This window comes from Carcharodon carcharias, chromosome 3 (genome assembly GCF_017639515.1).
Source record: "Carcharodon carcharias isolate sCarCar2 chromosome 3, sCarCar2.pri, whole genome shotgun sequence".
Taxonomy (NCBI): domain Eukaryota; kingdom Metazoa; phylum Chordata; class Chondrichthyes; order Lamniformes; family Lamnidae; genus Carcharodon; species Carcharodon carcharias.
In genome coordinates this window covers 111,537,365-111,554,281 of record NC_054469.1, presented here as the reverse complement: position 1 = coordinate 111,554,281, position 16,917 = coordinate 111,537,365, and the positions used below count along the sequence as shown (strand labels likewise).

Here is a 16,917-nt window from a genome sequence, read left to right as displayed (position 1 = left end):
TGCTAATGCCTATTAGTGAAAGCCTGAATATGCATTGTACTAAAAAACCTATCCCTTGATTGCTAAATTTGTGGAATATTGTTTTTATACACCTTTTAATTACAAATTCCAATGCTACAGATATTGGAAGCATCTGAATAAGCTACACTGACCTTTAATATTGAGACTTCAGATTGATTTATTGACTTATACAAGAATGGTTCAAAACAATTTTAAAAATGTGGGCCTTCTGTTCTGGATAATTACAGTAACAGTAACATATCTGAAATACATGTTCTAGAAGGAGTAACCATAAAGGGTGATTTCATATTTAGGAATTCCCAGAGAGGAACGCAAGGAGTATTTTTCAAGGAATTCCAGGCCTGCGGCCCTGATTTTCTATCCATTCAAATGAATAGAGAGAAAATCAGAGCTGCAGATTCATAAGTTACCCATTAGGGCCACATGAAATCCCATATTCCCAAGTTAACCATTTAAGAATCAGAAAGCTGCATTTGCCAGTCGGCAAGCAGGGTGTGGGGCCCGCTTGCCGATGCGTAAAATGATGAGGGATGACATCGGGCGTAACTCCCAATGTCACCCTGCCCTATTTAAATTTTCAGGAAGGCGGGGGCGCAGCAAAATCAGCTGCGGGCCCGTCAACCTGTCAATGGTCACTTGAGGCCATTGAGAGGATCATTTACCAATTAAAGGACCTGCCCGTCCAAACATAAGGTTGGTGGGCAGGCCAGGAGCTCCGGTGGCAAATAGAGAAAACATGAAACCTCATCTAGTGGCGGGATGAGGTTTCATGCAAAGTTTTAAAAATTGTAATAAAGTTATTCTGTAAATTATGAACATGTCCCAACTCATGTGACATCACATGAGGGGACGTGTAAGGGATTTTTCTTTTCTCAATGTTTAATAGTTTTAAAAGTCGGAGCGATCTCTCTGAGGCTGAACTTAGCCTCAGGGAGATGTGCGCTGTTTCGTGCGCATCTCGCTATTAGGGATTTCCCCCCCGCTCACACAGGAAGTACATAGCGCTTCCTGGCAGACGTTACATTAGGCCTGCCCATGTAAAATGGTGGCACGGCCCGCTTTGCCGGCGACGATTGGTTCCGTGCCCGCCAGCAATTAGGTTGGGCCTGCCCACCTGACAGGCAGAAAATTCTGCGCATAGAGTCACAGAAGTCTACTGCACAGAAAAAGGCCCTTTGGCCCATCGAGTCTGTGCTGGTCAAACAAGAACCTAATTATTCTAATCCCATTTTCCAGCACTAGGCCCATAGCCTTGTATGCCATGGCATCAAAGTACACATCCAAATACTCCTTAAATGTTATGAGGATTTGTGCCTCTAGCACCCTTTCAGGCAGTGAGTTCCAGATTCCCACCACTCTCTGGGTGAAAAAATTCTTCCACACATTCCCTCTAAACCTCCTGCCCCTTACCTTAAATCTATGCCCCCTGGTTATTGATCTCTCCACCAAGGGAAGAAGTTCCTTCCTGTCTACCCTATCTATGCCCTCATAATTTTATACACCTTCAGGACTCAGACAGCTGGGTCGGTAGTGGTGCTCCCCTATCACTCTTGGTGATGGATGTTAAAGTCCTCCACCCAGAGTACATTCAGCACCCTTGCCACTCTCAATGCTTCTTCCAATTGGTCTGCAACATGGAGGAGTCTTGACTTATTTTCTTTCTTACTCTTTTCAACATTTACCTAGGTTTCTGAATAATAAAAATATTGAACAACGTTCAAGTTTTCAAATATTATCACTTCATGCAATATTTCTGAAAGTTTCGTTTGAGCTAATAGTACAGTATTTTGTATTTATTCCAAGCAGGTACATGGAAGGTATGAACAAGCCATGGCACTGCTTAACTAACTGTTAACTATTTCAGAAGATACTGTTTGATAAAACTGTTATACTTACATTTGCACCGGAGATACCTGGAAGACCATGTTCGCCTCTTGAACCAGGAAGACCAATTATACCTGTCATGCCAAGATAACCTGAAGGACCAGAAAGGCCTGGAGCACCCTGTACAGAAATGTTAACGTAAATGCATAAGTAAAAATATTTATTGAAGGGAGTAATGGAAATTATAAAGTTATACACCAATTATAAAGTTATTTTACTACTAGTTCAAAGTAACTTACAACAGGGCCTGATTCACCAGATGGACCCCTGTCTCCAGGTGCACCAATTGGGCCAGGAGAACCTGATGAACCTGAACGACCTTGTGCACCTGAATCACCTCTTGGACCTTGTGGGCCAGAATTGCCAAATGGACCACCGGGGCCTTGTGGACCTTGAGAACCCTATGAAAGTACAATACATTAATCACCAATATTTATATTCTTGATTACACCTTCTAATGCCTCCTGATATAACAACTTTTCTATTGTTAATTCCTTAATAAAAACTGTATAAAGCATGCTTTTTCTTTGTTGCCAGAACAAGTCTCCAAAGGTCTACTACATGATGTATACTCAGAATATGCATGCCAAAAATCACACATGGTCTCCTCTGCTATTGTATGAGCTTTGGTGGGATATATTCAGATAGATGTCTCTATGGACAAGATAATGTCAAAAGATAAATGCTAGCGATCTTTACAATGTGGTCTTAAAACAATCTTAAATTTGCATGGTCAACTCCATGATTATTTAACAAAAGGAATAATTAAAGCAGGGAACAAGAACCATGAAATTAAAAAAAGGGGCACATACAGGAAACATTGAACAGATCAGACAACATCTGTGAAAAAAGGAAGAAAGGCCTAATGTTTCAGGTTTACCCCTTCATCATAAATGACAAAGACTCATGGAGCTGAAATGTTAATCCTACCTTTCTTTTTTCCACTGATACTGCCTAACTACCGAGTATGTCCAGCATTTTCTGATTTTGTTTCAGATTTCAAGCGTCTGCAGCATTTCATTTTTTGACAAGAAACATGATATTGGCACCTGCTCCTCCTGTTCTTTTTCTTCCTTCCTCCACCCTGACATGATAGCTACTTTTCTTGATAATTAAGCTAGCAGTCTAGCCCAAAATAAAATTCACGAGAGGTAGGAAAAGTTCTATAACAAATATCTCTGTGACTGTTATTCTATCCCTATTGGTTGAGAGTTGAGATACTGGTGAATTAACTGAACACAACGTTGGGATAGCTGCAAATAGTGAAATAGTCAATCAACTTATCTTTCCTAATTATTCTCAGATCCAATCTTTATTAATTAAACACAGAATTACCATTCATGTACTGAGGTATAATGGATACTGGTTTTGACCTTGCAACATGAACCTTCAGTCTACATCTGCTATTCATCGCACCAAACCCTAAAGTTATTACTGTTTGAAGAAACAAATATTGCCCTATGCACCAGAAGACATATATTATTGCTAACATTAACTTGAGCCACTTGAATGCTCTGCATCAGTTTCATCACAGTGTCAAAGTTAATTACTCACTGCTGGAAAAATATACTTACTGCTGGACCTGGAGCGCCTGATCTACCAGCTGGACCTGGGAATCCTGTCATACCCTAGACAAAGTAAAGCAGTTATTGGAAGTATTCCAAGCCACCTTTCTCAGGTTGATCATCGGAATTAGGAACAGCATTAGGTCTTAGGTTTTCTATGAAATCTTATATTTCTAAACTCTATAGATCCGTTTGACTCAATGCAGTATTTGTAGTACAATTATTATTCAACTTACTGGTGGACCAATAGAACCAACAGGTCCTTGCAGGCCAGCAGCTCCAGCAGGACCCTAAGGAGAGAAATGCAAATAACTGAGCACAGAATTGGCTGCTGTGATAACTAATAATGCACAAGATAGTTACAAGCAAATCATTTCCTGAGTGCTGCAGAGAGCACATATTACCTATCTTCATTGTATGTTACAATATGACTCCCAGCATGAAGTGACCAGTAGGCATTATCTTGTTGATTCCTTGTGGTAACATTGTTTAACATGTAATGATTGCATAATGGCAATTCAAATCCAATTTGTGCATTTTCGCAATGTTATTGCTTTGCATATGTGGTGGATTGAATGCTGATTTTTGTAATTGCTCTGCTCAGAAAAAAGCAGATTGGACAAATGAGCAATGATTTTGAAAGCATTGAAGCAATAAGTGGAATTATATTCAGTGTTCCATTTACATCACAGGAGAAGCAGCTTAAAATGACAGTGGGCAGCTTCTGTAGTAAGTTAATGCAGGAGGCAGAACCTGAAGCATCAAGTATATTGTTCCTTGTAGAGCTGGAACTAAGTTGCAAGGTTCTTAGAGATCTCAATCATCCGTTGAATGAAGGCTAACAGTACATCTTGACACAGCACGCCAGTGACAGCAAAGGTCACTGGAATTACTGTGCCTTAGAGGCATTCCAGGCAAGCACTGCAGATATATTCAGTGTGAACTAACTTTCTACGTTCAGATCCATCACAGCCATGGCAGATATTTTATTCTGCCATGCCAATAATGTAATTCCTTTCTCAATTGACCGGCAGCACCAATAAGGCAACATATTTCCCAAAGGTACAGCAGTTGCTGCATGCTTCTTGCCATTTGTTTCCGTATGCACAATGTAACGCTCCATATGAACTGCAAGGGGATTTATTGACTAAATATGCAGCTAGTTTGCTGTCAACAGCTTAGAATTATATAAGTAAATGTCACCTCCCGGGGAACTTCCACAGCACGATTATATTAAGCCTGTGTGCTGTATCATTGTTGATTGTAAGGAAAGCAAGGTTGGAAGTTTAGTTGCATTTGCACCTTCTACCATCATAGCTTATGATACTTTTGTATTAATAACAGACAAGCTAAGGTGTAAGTAATGAGCAAAAATGTTTAAATGGCCACAGCAGGAACTTTAATGGAGAGAAGGATGTTCAATCTTATATTCTTTAGTAATGAAATTTGTATTTCTGAGTGGAGACAGCTGCACAATAATAGTTGGGAATATTGCTTGGTTCTTTAAACTGCTTCAGGTACTGCAATTCTACAGCAACAATTGTTTCCTGCCATGTCCCAGTGATGAGTTCCCAAGAATACCTGTCAGTGCCATAGGGAGACCCCCTAAAATATTTCCATTCAGCTAACTGCAGAAAGTTCACTGGAGTCAGCACTGAGTCCAACAGGCAGGTGGAATTCCTGCCCACTCCACCTCTGCTAATAATAGCGCTGGAGAGGAAATCCTAGCCTCTCTGGATGAATGTAGTATTGACAGCCTTCACACGGCTACGCCATGCATTACCAAGGGCTCCCCTACAGTCACCAATATTGCTTACTTATTCCTTACTTATCACAGGGTAAATGACATAGATTGAGTTTCGAGGCATGCATAAGAAAATTAAATGTTTGTCTGGGTATCAACCTAAATCATATGCTGCGCAAGTATGTTGTCATTAAAGTAAGTTGTACCCTTCGGCATCTCAACAATTTATCTCAATGTAAACTACTCCTTAGGATCATAATCTCAGCTAACATTTCATCCTCACAGTCAAGGATATCTTAAAGATGATCAGAGCTGTCCTAGAGTTTGGACAGTTCACTCAGGACTTTCCTCTGTTTTACCACTGCTTTAGTTACAGTAATAGTAGTGGGAGGCAGCAGAAAGTTGGGCAGGGATGCATTAAGCCACATCACTGACCATTTTTATGTCAGATGATTTCTACTGTCTTAAACCATGATCTAAATGTATGAAGAGAAAATTAACTGTCAATGAACTGAGGTAGAATTATTCTTTACTCTAATGACTTTATGTTAGGGTACTTACCACAGCACCAGCGGGACCAGGTAGACCAGCAGCACCGGCAGTGCCAACCTCTCCTTTGACACCATTGACACCTTTCTCACCTTTGGCTCCAGAGTGTCCATCTGCACCCTACATAAGAAGAAAAGAGTACGATTTTTTTTTTAAATGGGCAAATAGTTCTAATGAAATGAAAATAATTAAAATAAAATAAAATAAAAGAAAGTATTGAAACTTACAGGTGGACCAGCAAATCCAGCAGAACCAGTACGACCAGCTTCACCACGTTCACCCTAGGCAGAGGAAAATCAAACCAAATGATCTTATTGTCCATGCTCCTTCTCAAATAATAGCCTGAATGAAATGTCATTACTATTACTGTTAATCACAACAGACTTTTCATTCATTGCATTATCGATAATTGATAAGATATTTAGAAGAACATAAAAGAAAACAATACAGGAACTCAGTCTAAATTCATTTTACCACTTTTTCCCATTTTTTCTACTTACTGGTGCACCACGAGGACCAGCTGGACCAGGGTGGCCAGAGGAACCAGATTCACCCTGAGGAAAAAAAAATGTAAGTCAGTTGATGATGGTAGTAAAGAGTTATAGAGATGAAAACTATTATGAGAAGGAAATCTGAGTTGTAACACTAATTAGAACAATGGTGATATTTATGTCAGTAATAAAAGATAAACAATGAAATTAGTGATGGTGATATTAATAGAAAGAACAGCAATTCTGATAATTGTGCATGTGACCTTTCAGAAACTTACCCTATCACCAGGAGGGCCACTGGGACCAGGAGCACCAGCAGGACCAGGAGCACCCTATAAAATAGCAGTATGAAAATGTTAAGTTAAGGTTAAAGGTTATAAGATCAAGCTTACATTGATGTGTACTTCCAGGTGCAGCAGTATTAAAAGCTTAACTTTATGCAGAAAATTATGGAACACTTACCCGTGGGCCATCCACACCTGCACTCCCTTGGGGACCTGCTGGGCCTGCCTCACCCTATAAAAATATGCATGACGAGTTAGACTACATAAAGGATGGTGCATATATAAGAAACAACAACCCATATTGTTACTTAATATCTCTATGAATTCTTCAAAGAATTACCTTAAAACTTAAACCAATTTTATACTTTTTTGTAGAAAACCTATTGCTCTGGCCATGAGCTGAAGTAGCCCTGTTTCCACTTCCATCACAATGTATCCTTTAAATCATTAAAAATAATCAATACTAACTGATAGAAACATATAGGCCTGAATTTTTCAGTGGTCGGGCGCATGCGATCGGCAGGCCCCGGAGTGGCAGGGAAATCGGCTGTCGCGATCGGCCCCCGACCGCGATTTCATGCTGGCTGGCCAATTAACGGCGTGAAACATGCGCTGAAAAGCTCAGCGCAGCAGGGATAGGGGCAGGAAGAGGGTGGCTGCTTTGAGAGAGCTCCCTGAAGGCAGGCAGCTGCCTCAGGGAGTTGCAAACCTGCAAATAATGAAATAAAGCTGTAAAAAGCTGCAAAAAAAAAATGTCCACGCATCACAATCAAGCACCGGAAAGCATACTTCATAAAAATGCTATCCCCAGATATTTATTTTTATTTTATTTCCTAGCGGAGATTTCATTCCGCCCTTGGATGAGGTTTCATGAAAAATGCAAAGGCCGCCTGGCCGATTGGCCCATCCGTCAACCATAAGGTTGGACAGGCCACGAGAAATTGCAGACAATTGTGCCGTTAGTGGGCTTAATTGCCCTCTTAATTGTCAGCAGGCGTGCTTCCAACTTTTGCACACACCTGCCGAGCGAAATATCGCACGAGTGCTTGTGGATGTCGGGACGCTCGCACGATTTCACGCTTGATCGGGTTGGGCACACGCCCGCCCACGGGACATAAAATTCTCACCATGGTGAGAGCTATAATTATAAAGCTTCTTGTATGAAGCACAGAACACATGTAAATTTCAACAGTTTTTATTCAGATTGGTGGTGGCGCACTGTATTAGGAGAGAGCCCTACAGAAGCCTGCACCACAAATCAGCTAGGGGCCCTTAAAAAGGGAAATCATTGAGACATCTTCAGAGAGATTAAAAATAGATTCACATTATAAAAAAGCAAATTACCTTTTCACCTTTGGGGCCAATAGCACCAGCAGCACCTCTCTCACCTGGCATACCCTGAGCACCTTGGGCACCTGCTGAACCAAGCAGACCAGCAAGACCAACTTCACCCTAATAAGGAATAAAAATCAACTATTTAAGGTTTCTGAGAGTTAGTTAATACAATACCACACTGAAAGCTCCTTTGATACCTTTCTAAGAAATCCTGTTAACAGCATAAGACCCCAACATATTTAAGGAGACTAATGCCAGATTCAAGTGTGTTCTCTGGACAGCTAAGGACGAAATCTTCTGCTGATAGACCATTTCCAAGTGTCGACACCAGCTCCAGGTCTAGTCCAACACTGGTCTGTGATTCTCACTCCTGCCTGATCTTCTGGGTTGTGACCTCCAAATAAGGATGGCAGGCAGGTTTCTGAAGCTGCAGGTCCAACCAGAGGGCTAGCAGTTGTGGACAGTCAGCAGCCCCACAGGGAGAAGTTGGCATTGCTGAAGGAGATAGGGGACCGTGAGAATACCTCAAGATGGAGGCATCCTCAGAAACATGAATGAAATGCTGAAAATGAAGAGGCCTGAGGCCAGTAGAGGAGGGAAACCCCTCCCGAAGACTTGTGCCGGCTGTGAGTGTGACCTTTCATCCTCACGGCCCTGGTTTTGGGCATAAACATCTTGCTTTGGTGGCCCTCCCACTGCCTTGCCACCTGGAGATTGTCTCCTTGGAGATGCCCGGCTCCCCACTTATTGGCGGTCCATTCTGATACCAGGAAGATCCTGGCTAAGTATCCACTGATTCCTCCATTGGGCACTTAATTAGAACATTTGACTATTCATCATTGCCTGGCAGGTAGCCAGTGCCGTGTTGACCCCGCTTCCAGCATGACCACCCAGAGGTGAGAAAGTGTTGGGGCACTGACCCAATGCCCTCATCTCTGATTTTACTCTCCGTCACGCCTGCAGACCTGTCTCCAGGGGCTGGGAAAATTTTGCCCTAAAGGTCAATATGACATCCAGAATATTACCAGCACAACTTGGGCATGAAATTTGAAGATCTTAGGCCAATAAAGTTAGAGAATGCAAATTTGACCCCCTTTGAATCCATATTTGAAATATGATCAAATGATTTCAAAGAAGTACTGTAGAAGGTCAAAGAGTTGATACCAAAGCATAGGCTGAATATTGATAATTAGTCTCCTAGAAATATTCCTGTCAGCTACTCTAAAAATGTTTTAAGAACTTAATAGTTAAATTGTGAGAAGATATTATCAGTAATGAGGAAGAAAATATCATGTGCAAATGGTTTTTATTTGATTCCCCCTGGGGATTATAGGTGCATCCCCAGTGCAAAGTGCTTCTACTTCATATTGACACAGCAGTTACAATGGGAATGTGATCAAAATCCAACATCAGGGGCTAGCTGACACCGGAACAAAGTGGAGTGAGGCACACTGGGAGAGTTTCCACACTCTCATTTAGGAGACAGTTTGGGCTTTAATATCTGATTTGTACTAAACAAGTATAATATTGGTGTGAAACTGGGAAAACAAAACTTCACTAAGTCTAACCTTCTACGTTAATGCATTTTATTTATGGTCCTTTACATTGTGTGATACATATTTCCTTGTAAATATTTCCTTGATCAAATCAATCCAGTGATAAATTATTTTCAGGTGTTGGCTCCAGCTCCAGGTCCTAATCCCACACCAGTCTATAATTCACACTCCCGCATGATCTTCTGGGTGGTGACTTCAGGTAAGAATAGAAGGCGGGTTTCTGAAGCTGCAGGGCCAATCAGAAGGCCAGCACCTGTGGACGGCCAGCAACCCTACTGAAAGAAGTGGGCACTGCTGATGGAGATGGGGGACCACGAGGGCCCTCAGAAGTGTAAATGAAATATAGTAAACAAAGATGTCTGAGGCCAGTAGAGGAGAAAAACCCCTCCAGAGAATTGGTATCGGCTATGAGTGTGACCTTTCATCCTCATGGCCCTGGCTTTGGGCACGAACCTTTTGCTTTGATGGCCCTTCACTGACCTAATTTTACTCTTGTGAATTCACAATTGACCTAAACTTGATAGAATATAATCAAATATCTAGGTTTGTGTAAAATACAGCGACATCTAATTAGGTATTAGAGAACGATTTAATGCTGCATAATGTTTGTGCATGTTAAAAGTATACATATAAATTGCCTTTTGCAATCCTTTGCAAATACTGACTTTGAATATATTTAATATGACTTTTAGACAGAAGGGAAAATATAAGTGATTTACTTACCCCAGGTTATTATGGTTTGATAATGATCTATATTATGATTTATTTAAACTAAATATTATAATTTTCAAAGTAAAACAAACTACAATAGAACTTTATAATTGATCCTAGTTAGGAGGCAAACACTCAATGTGTGGCAATGTTCTGTTAGAATTTCAAAATAAAGCTACCAGGAATTCACTAATTAGCTGTTGAGCGAGTTTGGGTAATATCAATTGCACATTTGTGATGTCTGTAATTAGATTTCAAGGTATCAACCAAGCACCTTCCTAGTTTTCAAAGAACTTTTAAAATGGCATTGTTTGTTCAACAGAGTTGTTTGCTTTCAGCATACCTTTCCACCATCAGTACCAGGAGCACCAGTGGGACCACGAGAACCAGCAAGACCTTGGGCACCTCTAGAACCTCGTTCACCTGGGAGACCTCGTTCACCCTAAAAAAGGAAAATATGAACCACAATGCTTTAATCATGATCTTATGAAATTAAACAAACTGAAAGTTCTAAAGTTCAGTAGAAACTTAAACTTACTTTTGGGCCCCCGATACCTGGGCTACCACTATCACCTCGGATACCCTGTGGAGAAATGACATGGTAATAAGTAAGATATTTTGACATCGCAATGCATTATAAAGTACGATATTTTGACATCGCAATGCATTATAAAGTACAAATTGTAACAAAATAAGCAATATCTTAAATTTCACCATGATGGTGAAGATTTTTCTGAGTATTATTGTAATAAATCCTTAAACCCTTTGGTCTTATGATTTCATCACGCACAGCTCAAAAAGCTGGAATTAATGCTGAAAATATGGGGTAAATTTCCATCTTTATTGTCTGGTTGTAACCAGCCAAGTGGACTGTCTGCCCATTACATAAACCACCCGATTTTAATTTAGTTGAAATTAATGCAATGGAAATCAGATGAGTTCTATAAAGGGCATGCGATATGCCTCATCAAGTTATCACCCAGCTGCTGAAGATGAAAATCTATCCCAAATACTTTCAATGAAGATTAATATACTTGAAATGTCAGTAGGATGAATGCTGCTACAGTTTATGTCAGGATAAATATATAAACTTGAAAGCATAGTTGTCCTTCAACTTTGTTCAGTTTATAAAGACTAAAGACTAGCAGTAAAGGTGATTTATTGGTGCATTGTTTGTTAACTAAATCAAGCTATTGGAGGTAATTAGGCAAATGTTGTTCTCAGTGTAGCTCTGCTTCTCTGTGTAGATGTGGTGGTAGCATTTATCCTGCTAATCTCTGGCCTGTCAAGATTTTGGTGTGGGCCGCCATACCTGCCTGAAGTAGACAGGAATCTCATTAATTTATGCAAATTGGGGTCTGATGACATATATAGGAATCTGATGCACTTTCAATAGTGCAACACATAGCATGTGTTATGCCACCACCACCCAATACAACTTGCTGTAAAGCGACCAGACCATTAGCCCTTAACGATACCATTTAAGGCTCTTCAAAAAATTACCCAGATAAGTTTTTTCTATACATGTTTGTATAGAAACAATATTTTAAAGAGGTCCGAACATTAAAATGCTACTGACATCCAGTGAAATCCATTGGGCGGGTTTGTTCTGCCCAATGTCTGCTCAATAAACTAGGTAGGGGTAGTATCGTTATTTCAAAGTTCATATTGGCATATCTTTGTACAGACATTTCAGATTATTCAAGTTCAAACATATAGATCACTCAAATTATTTCTCACATTTTGTCTCTCCTGGAATGGACAGATAATTGGCTGCCTTACCTGATTACCTGGTTTACCAGGTTCTCCAGCTGCACCAGGAAGACCAGGGGATCCCTATAATGACAGAAATAAAATGCTTTACATTAGCACATTGTGATTACAATACCAGATAAAAGAGACATTATTTGTGAAAATGTGCAGCTGGCAGACAAGACAAGTAGTATAATTTATAACATTTATAAAACCTTTAATTGTCCAAGAATTAAAAAAAACATTTTGCAAAATTACTTCATACTAAATTCTTCTCAGTAATTACACCAAATTTTAAAAGCTTTACATAAATTGCAGAAATTTTTGCTGGACATGTTACTGCAGGATTTACTTAACCTGTTTATACCAATTTCTTCCTTCTAATATTTACAGAGAAATTAATCCATTTATTATTATGAGTATGTTAAATGTTTGTACATTAATATCATTAACACTAATTTTACCCTTAAGTCTTGAAATTAGCACATGTTGCTTATGATTAGAGTTAATGAAATGGGAGATCTTTTAAATGTATCTTTTTAGCTAAGAGAATATCTTATCAATCTCAGCTATTCAATCCTCAGCCATATTTAATAGCTAGCAAATGCCCCTGTATTATCATTTCAAAAACAAATTGCTTTAATGTAAGAAGGACAATTATATACATGTTTTATTTTATTGGCAAAACACAAAATACTACATCCCTGGGGAACTAAGATTTAATTAATGGGTTTAAAGGAGCTTCAGATAGATAGAAAAGGTCACAGTTGGCTAACTGCAGCCTGCAACCACTTGCTGTAGGTTCAAATCCAGTATTGGTTTCTTTTACCTCCAGCAGCAATGGAATATTTGTAATTTCCTTAATTCAGTGTTTGCAAGGTAATTCTAACACAGTAGAAATAAGTGACTGTAACAGCTCCCAGTCAGCCATAATATAAAATTTGGAAAAGATGATTAAATACAAGTGGACATATTTGCACTGAAATTAAACTGTGTGTTATCAGTAAGACACACATTAGCACAAAATGCATGAACATCCATTATTTGTACAAAACCCACTTACTTTAAATTTAGACTAGTACACCAATTGCAATCTGTTTGTATAGTAAAATGTTCAGGATTGCTTTATCTATTTAAATGTCTCATTTTACTCTGTTGTTCAATAGGAAAGTATGATAATTCAACAAGCTTATCCTATTGTATCTAGTATAAAAAGGATACTCAATTTCAGATACATACCTGGAAGCCAGAACCACCAGATGGACCAGTTTCACCTCTTGCACCCGTAGGACCCTAAATAATAACAACACTAAAGTTGTTTATCTGACCAAATTACTGAGTGATAAGTATATCTAACTTGTCAAATTTGTATATACAATATTTATGGTAATCAAAAGAAGTAAATTAATTTATTCAGCAATAATATTGTCATTTAAAACTTCCAATCGCATAAATCTTAAAAGTCAGTTACATACATTTATTATTAGTTTAGCTGCAATGTAACACCCACCAGTATAAAATTGCATGAAGAAAACATTTTGCAGATTTCAAATAACAGCCTTTATAAAAACTAAACATACAAGCACTTTAATATAAGACACCATATCCAATTTCTCTCCATTATTTAATGTCCCACTTATTTTAAGTTGGTTAAAGCCTTTTTTAAAGTAAAGAAAAAGGAATTACAAAGTATTAAGCATTCATCAATTAATATCCATACAACATCATTTTAAGGCCTAGTTTCATACCCAAAACCTGTCATATAGTTTTATGTTTGTAATTATTTACTTACAACAACACCAGGAGGACCTTGTGCTCCAACTTCACCATCCTTGCCAGGTACACCCTGAAAAACAAAGGAGTCAGAAAAAAAATCCTGTCTGTGATATTACTTACATCAACAAACATGACTTACTATCATGTCTGTATTCCTCTTACTGATCTTACCATTCAGAACAAACAGCTAACTTACATTTTATGTTTGCCATTTTTGGAAACTCTTGTGACTCTATATCCTATACAGTGCACTGCTGCTCTAATACTGACTTTATTGGAGAATCAGGAATTATTGCTATGTCTTTTTCCAAAAATGGAGAATCATCTACAGATTTATGCATTTTTCTAAATATAGTAAATGACATTTTTTATTTTAGCTTTTGCTTTTTGTGTATTTTTCAAAGAAACTTTAATTAAGAAGAGAAATTGATCAAAAATATTAACAATAATTGCTTTCTCTCTCACATTGGGGAGCGATTTTCAACCAGTGCCTGTCCCTTCCTTGCCTGGGAAACAAGTGACGAGCAGAGGAAAACCTGAAGAATATTTTGGACAACAATTTGTCCAGCTGGTTCAATCTTTAGGCAGATCTTGAAATAGGTGTCCTGCCTCTCTTATCCAAAACTGGTTATTTCAAGGTGTAAATCCGGTTTTCTGACTGTAATACTAATATAAATGTTGATGAAGTGTACACACTAATTAGAGCTCTACCAGACATTGAGGGGCCTAACCAGTGGTTCATAGAAAGGGCAAGAAAAGTTACTTTTTATTTTAAAATTATGTAAAATCAGGAGGACCACACTGGGTGGAAGCTGGCAATTTTCCAAGGTCTGAAACCTGTGCCCATTTCATTCCTGCAACTCGCTTGTATAGTTCAAATAAGGCCAGAACATGAAAATGTTTGGGGCCTTGGGATTGTGGCCTTAGGTGGATGTAATGGATTCACTGCTTTTTCAAAATCCATTTCTGGTCAAATTTAAAATTCTCTTGTATTTGGTAACCTCCCGCCCATTTGCATTCAATCATTTCTTTTCTTAAGTTCCCACATAATGTGCATAATTCTTGTGAGTAATTGAAGAAAGATAGGCTCCTAAAATGTAAGCCCCTTGCATATAATTTTTTTTACCAGGTTGTCTTACAGAACTGCTGTTTGATTGCAATCAATATTCTTACACTTCTTCTTAAGTACATTCCTCTTGAAGGTTCACTTTAGCTTTTAATATGGTGTATTGTCTAGTTACCTGTTTTTGAAAATAACATCTTTTGGTTGTCTGAGTGGCTTAATGCTGAGGCAGAGTTCACCTTTTTAGACTAATAGGACCACAGCCTTGAATTATATGATGAAATATTGCATATGAATGCTAATTCCTCCCTCCACCATTTTAGTAAAGCCATGAACCTATTTGAAATAAATCAGTTGATGTCTCCATAAAACAGTGGAGAAAGGAATTTCAGAAGACACATTAAAATTTGAATGCTAATATTTCATTGGAGAATTTCAATGCTGTGGGAGATGGAGGTAATGTACACTGACCTGTGTACCAGAATTGCCTGTTTGCTTTACAGCCTGCTCAATTTTATTTTCCACTGAAATCAACGTATAATAATTCCTGTATTTGCATTTCTAGTGCATGCAGTTAATTTATCTTTAAGTGAAAGTCATGAATGTTAGTGGAATTTGTTACATAGTCCACATGGATCAGGCATTAAAGGCTGAAAAGTACTATTATAAATATTAGCAGTTGAACACTTACAAGTTCCTTTCAATGGTTCTGTGCTATTTTACTGCAGGATTTAACTCTTTCATTTAAGATTGTTTAACCCTCTGTTAAAAATGGACAGGGGAACATTATGCAAAAAAGTTGTTTTTCTGCTTATATCACAACAGCAGCTCCAATACTTAAATGGTTCTAAAAAAGCACACTCTTACTTTAAGTGACGAAGTAGATTGGGCTGAATTTTCTCGCCCCGTGATGACGGGCTAAGAGATGGGGGATCTGAGAAAATAGCGGGGTGGCTGCGAGGGGAAGTTACACGCTCATCCCCACTCGGGAGGTTTCACAGGCCTGATTGGCTGCTCTCTGAACAGAGGCTGGTACCCAATTTACAAACAAGGTCCCAATTAGGACTGATTTTGCAGTACTGCTGGTGGCAGAACGTCCCACCACCACTTGCGGAGGCCACCAGCTTCGTGAAAGAGACACACCCTGGAGCAGTCGGGGGCCATCAGAGCCAATGGCCCCCGGCCCCAGTGAGGGGGCTGCCAGCAGGAAAGGCTAAATGCCTAGCTGGAGTGGTTTCTCCTCTGCGTTAACAGACTTACAGGCTTGGCCCCTCTGAAATTTTCATTTAAATTTTGGTGCCTTGTGGTCTCCAACATTTCTCAGCAGTGCCCATCTTTCCTAGTGGGGTTGCCCAGATCTACTGCTACCTGCCCTCTGATTGGCTGCCCACAGTCCTTAACTGGACAGTGAACACAGAGGCAGGCAATTAGGATGCCGCCTCTGGGAAGGTTTCTTCACTGTCTTGCTCCCAGCAAGTGGGAGTTTGAAGCCCCATTTGGTCCTCAGGTAGGGGTCTCTGGGAAAATCCTTGAGTTTATTATGAATTGACTTTATATGGAGCATTAAATAAGCAATAGTGTTGAAACTTATACAGAAGAACTAATGGCATTGAACATACCCTTGGACCAGCAGGGCCAACACTTCCTCTGTCACCAGGCTTACCAGGTACACCCTGGAAAATAAAACAGATATATTAATAAGAATAAGTTATGACCCCATTACAAGCTTTTTCACCTTTGGAGTTTTGTAAAATATTGTTTGAACTCATCTAAATTAATTCAAACTAGCTTATATTTTATTTAACCTGATTAACAAGGTTTGTTTCTGAACCAAAATTTGTGGGCTTAATACCAGACAATACTTGGCTGCAGAACTAGTGCAGCAGAAGCTAAAGGTGCTTTCACATTTATGGTTTCTGGCACCGAGACTGTGAGAGCTGGCATCCATATATTTGCCCCCTGGATCTATATTGCCTGGGCTGCCAATTCTGCCATTCAGCTTTTTGAGATGATTTTAGTTATGTAAATGCTGGGAGCTGGCATGGATATATCACTCAGGCACAATCTAAACCACTGACGAATCAAATGTATCAGTCACCAAAGAGAAACAACAGCTGGGATTTTCTGGCCCTGCCGACCACCAGGATCTTCTGGTCCCAGTGAAAATCAATGGATTCTTGGCCAGA

The 16,917-nt window shown here is 39.3% G+C and overlaps 1 protein-coding gene across 2 annotated transcripts in view; it reads right to left on the bottom strand.

Moving 5' to 3' along the window:
* col1a2 (collagen, type I, alpha 2) overlaps positions 1-16,917 on the bottom strand; it is a 53,378-nt gene that overhangs the window by 7,136 nt on the left and 29,325 nt on the right. For both annotated transcript variants that reach the window (XM_041184438.1, XM_041184437.1), the window contains exons 26-41: positions 16,351-16,404; positions 13,685-13,738; positions 13,132-13,185; positions 11,923-11,976; positions 10,679-10,723; positions 10,484-10,582; positions 7,883-7,990; positions 6,717-6,770; positions 6,533-6,586; positions 6,264-6,317; positions 5,991-6,044; positions 5,776-5,883; positions 3,707-3,760; positions 3,480-3,533; positions 2,145-2,306; positions 1,918-2,025 (exon numbers count right to left, since the gene is read on the bottom strand). In XM_041184438.1, the coding sequence (XP_041040372.1) occupies positions 1,918-2,025; positions 2,145-2,306; positions 3,480-3,533; positions 3,707-3,760; positions 5,776-5,883; positions 5,991-6,044; positions 6,264-6,317; positions 6,533-6,586; positions 6,717-6,770; positions 7,883-7,990; positions 10,484-10,582; positions 10,679-10,723; positions 11,923-11,976; positions 13,132-13,185; positions 13,685-13,738; positions 16,351-16,404 (1,170 nt within the window). The remainder of the gene's footprint in view (positions 1-1,917; positions 2,026-2,144; positions 2,307-3,479; positions 3,534-3,706; positions 3,761-5,775; positions 5,884-5,990; positions 6,045-6,263; positions 6,318-6,532; positions 6,587-6,716; positions 6,771-7,882; positions 7,991-10,483; positions 10,583-10,678; positions 10,724-11,922; positions 11,977-13,131; positions 13,186-13,684; positions 13,739-16,350; positions 16,405-16,917) is intronic.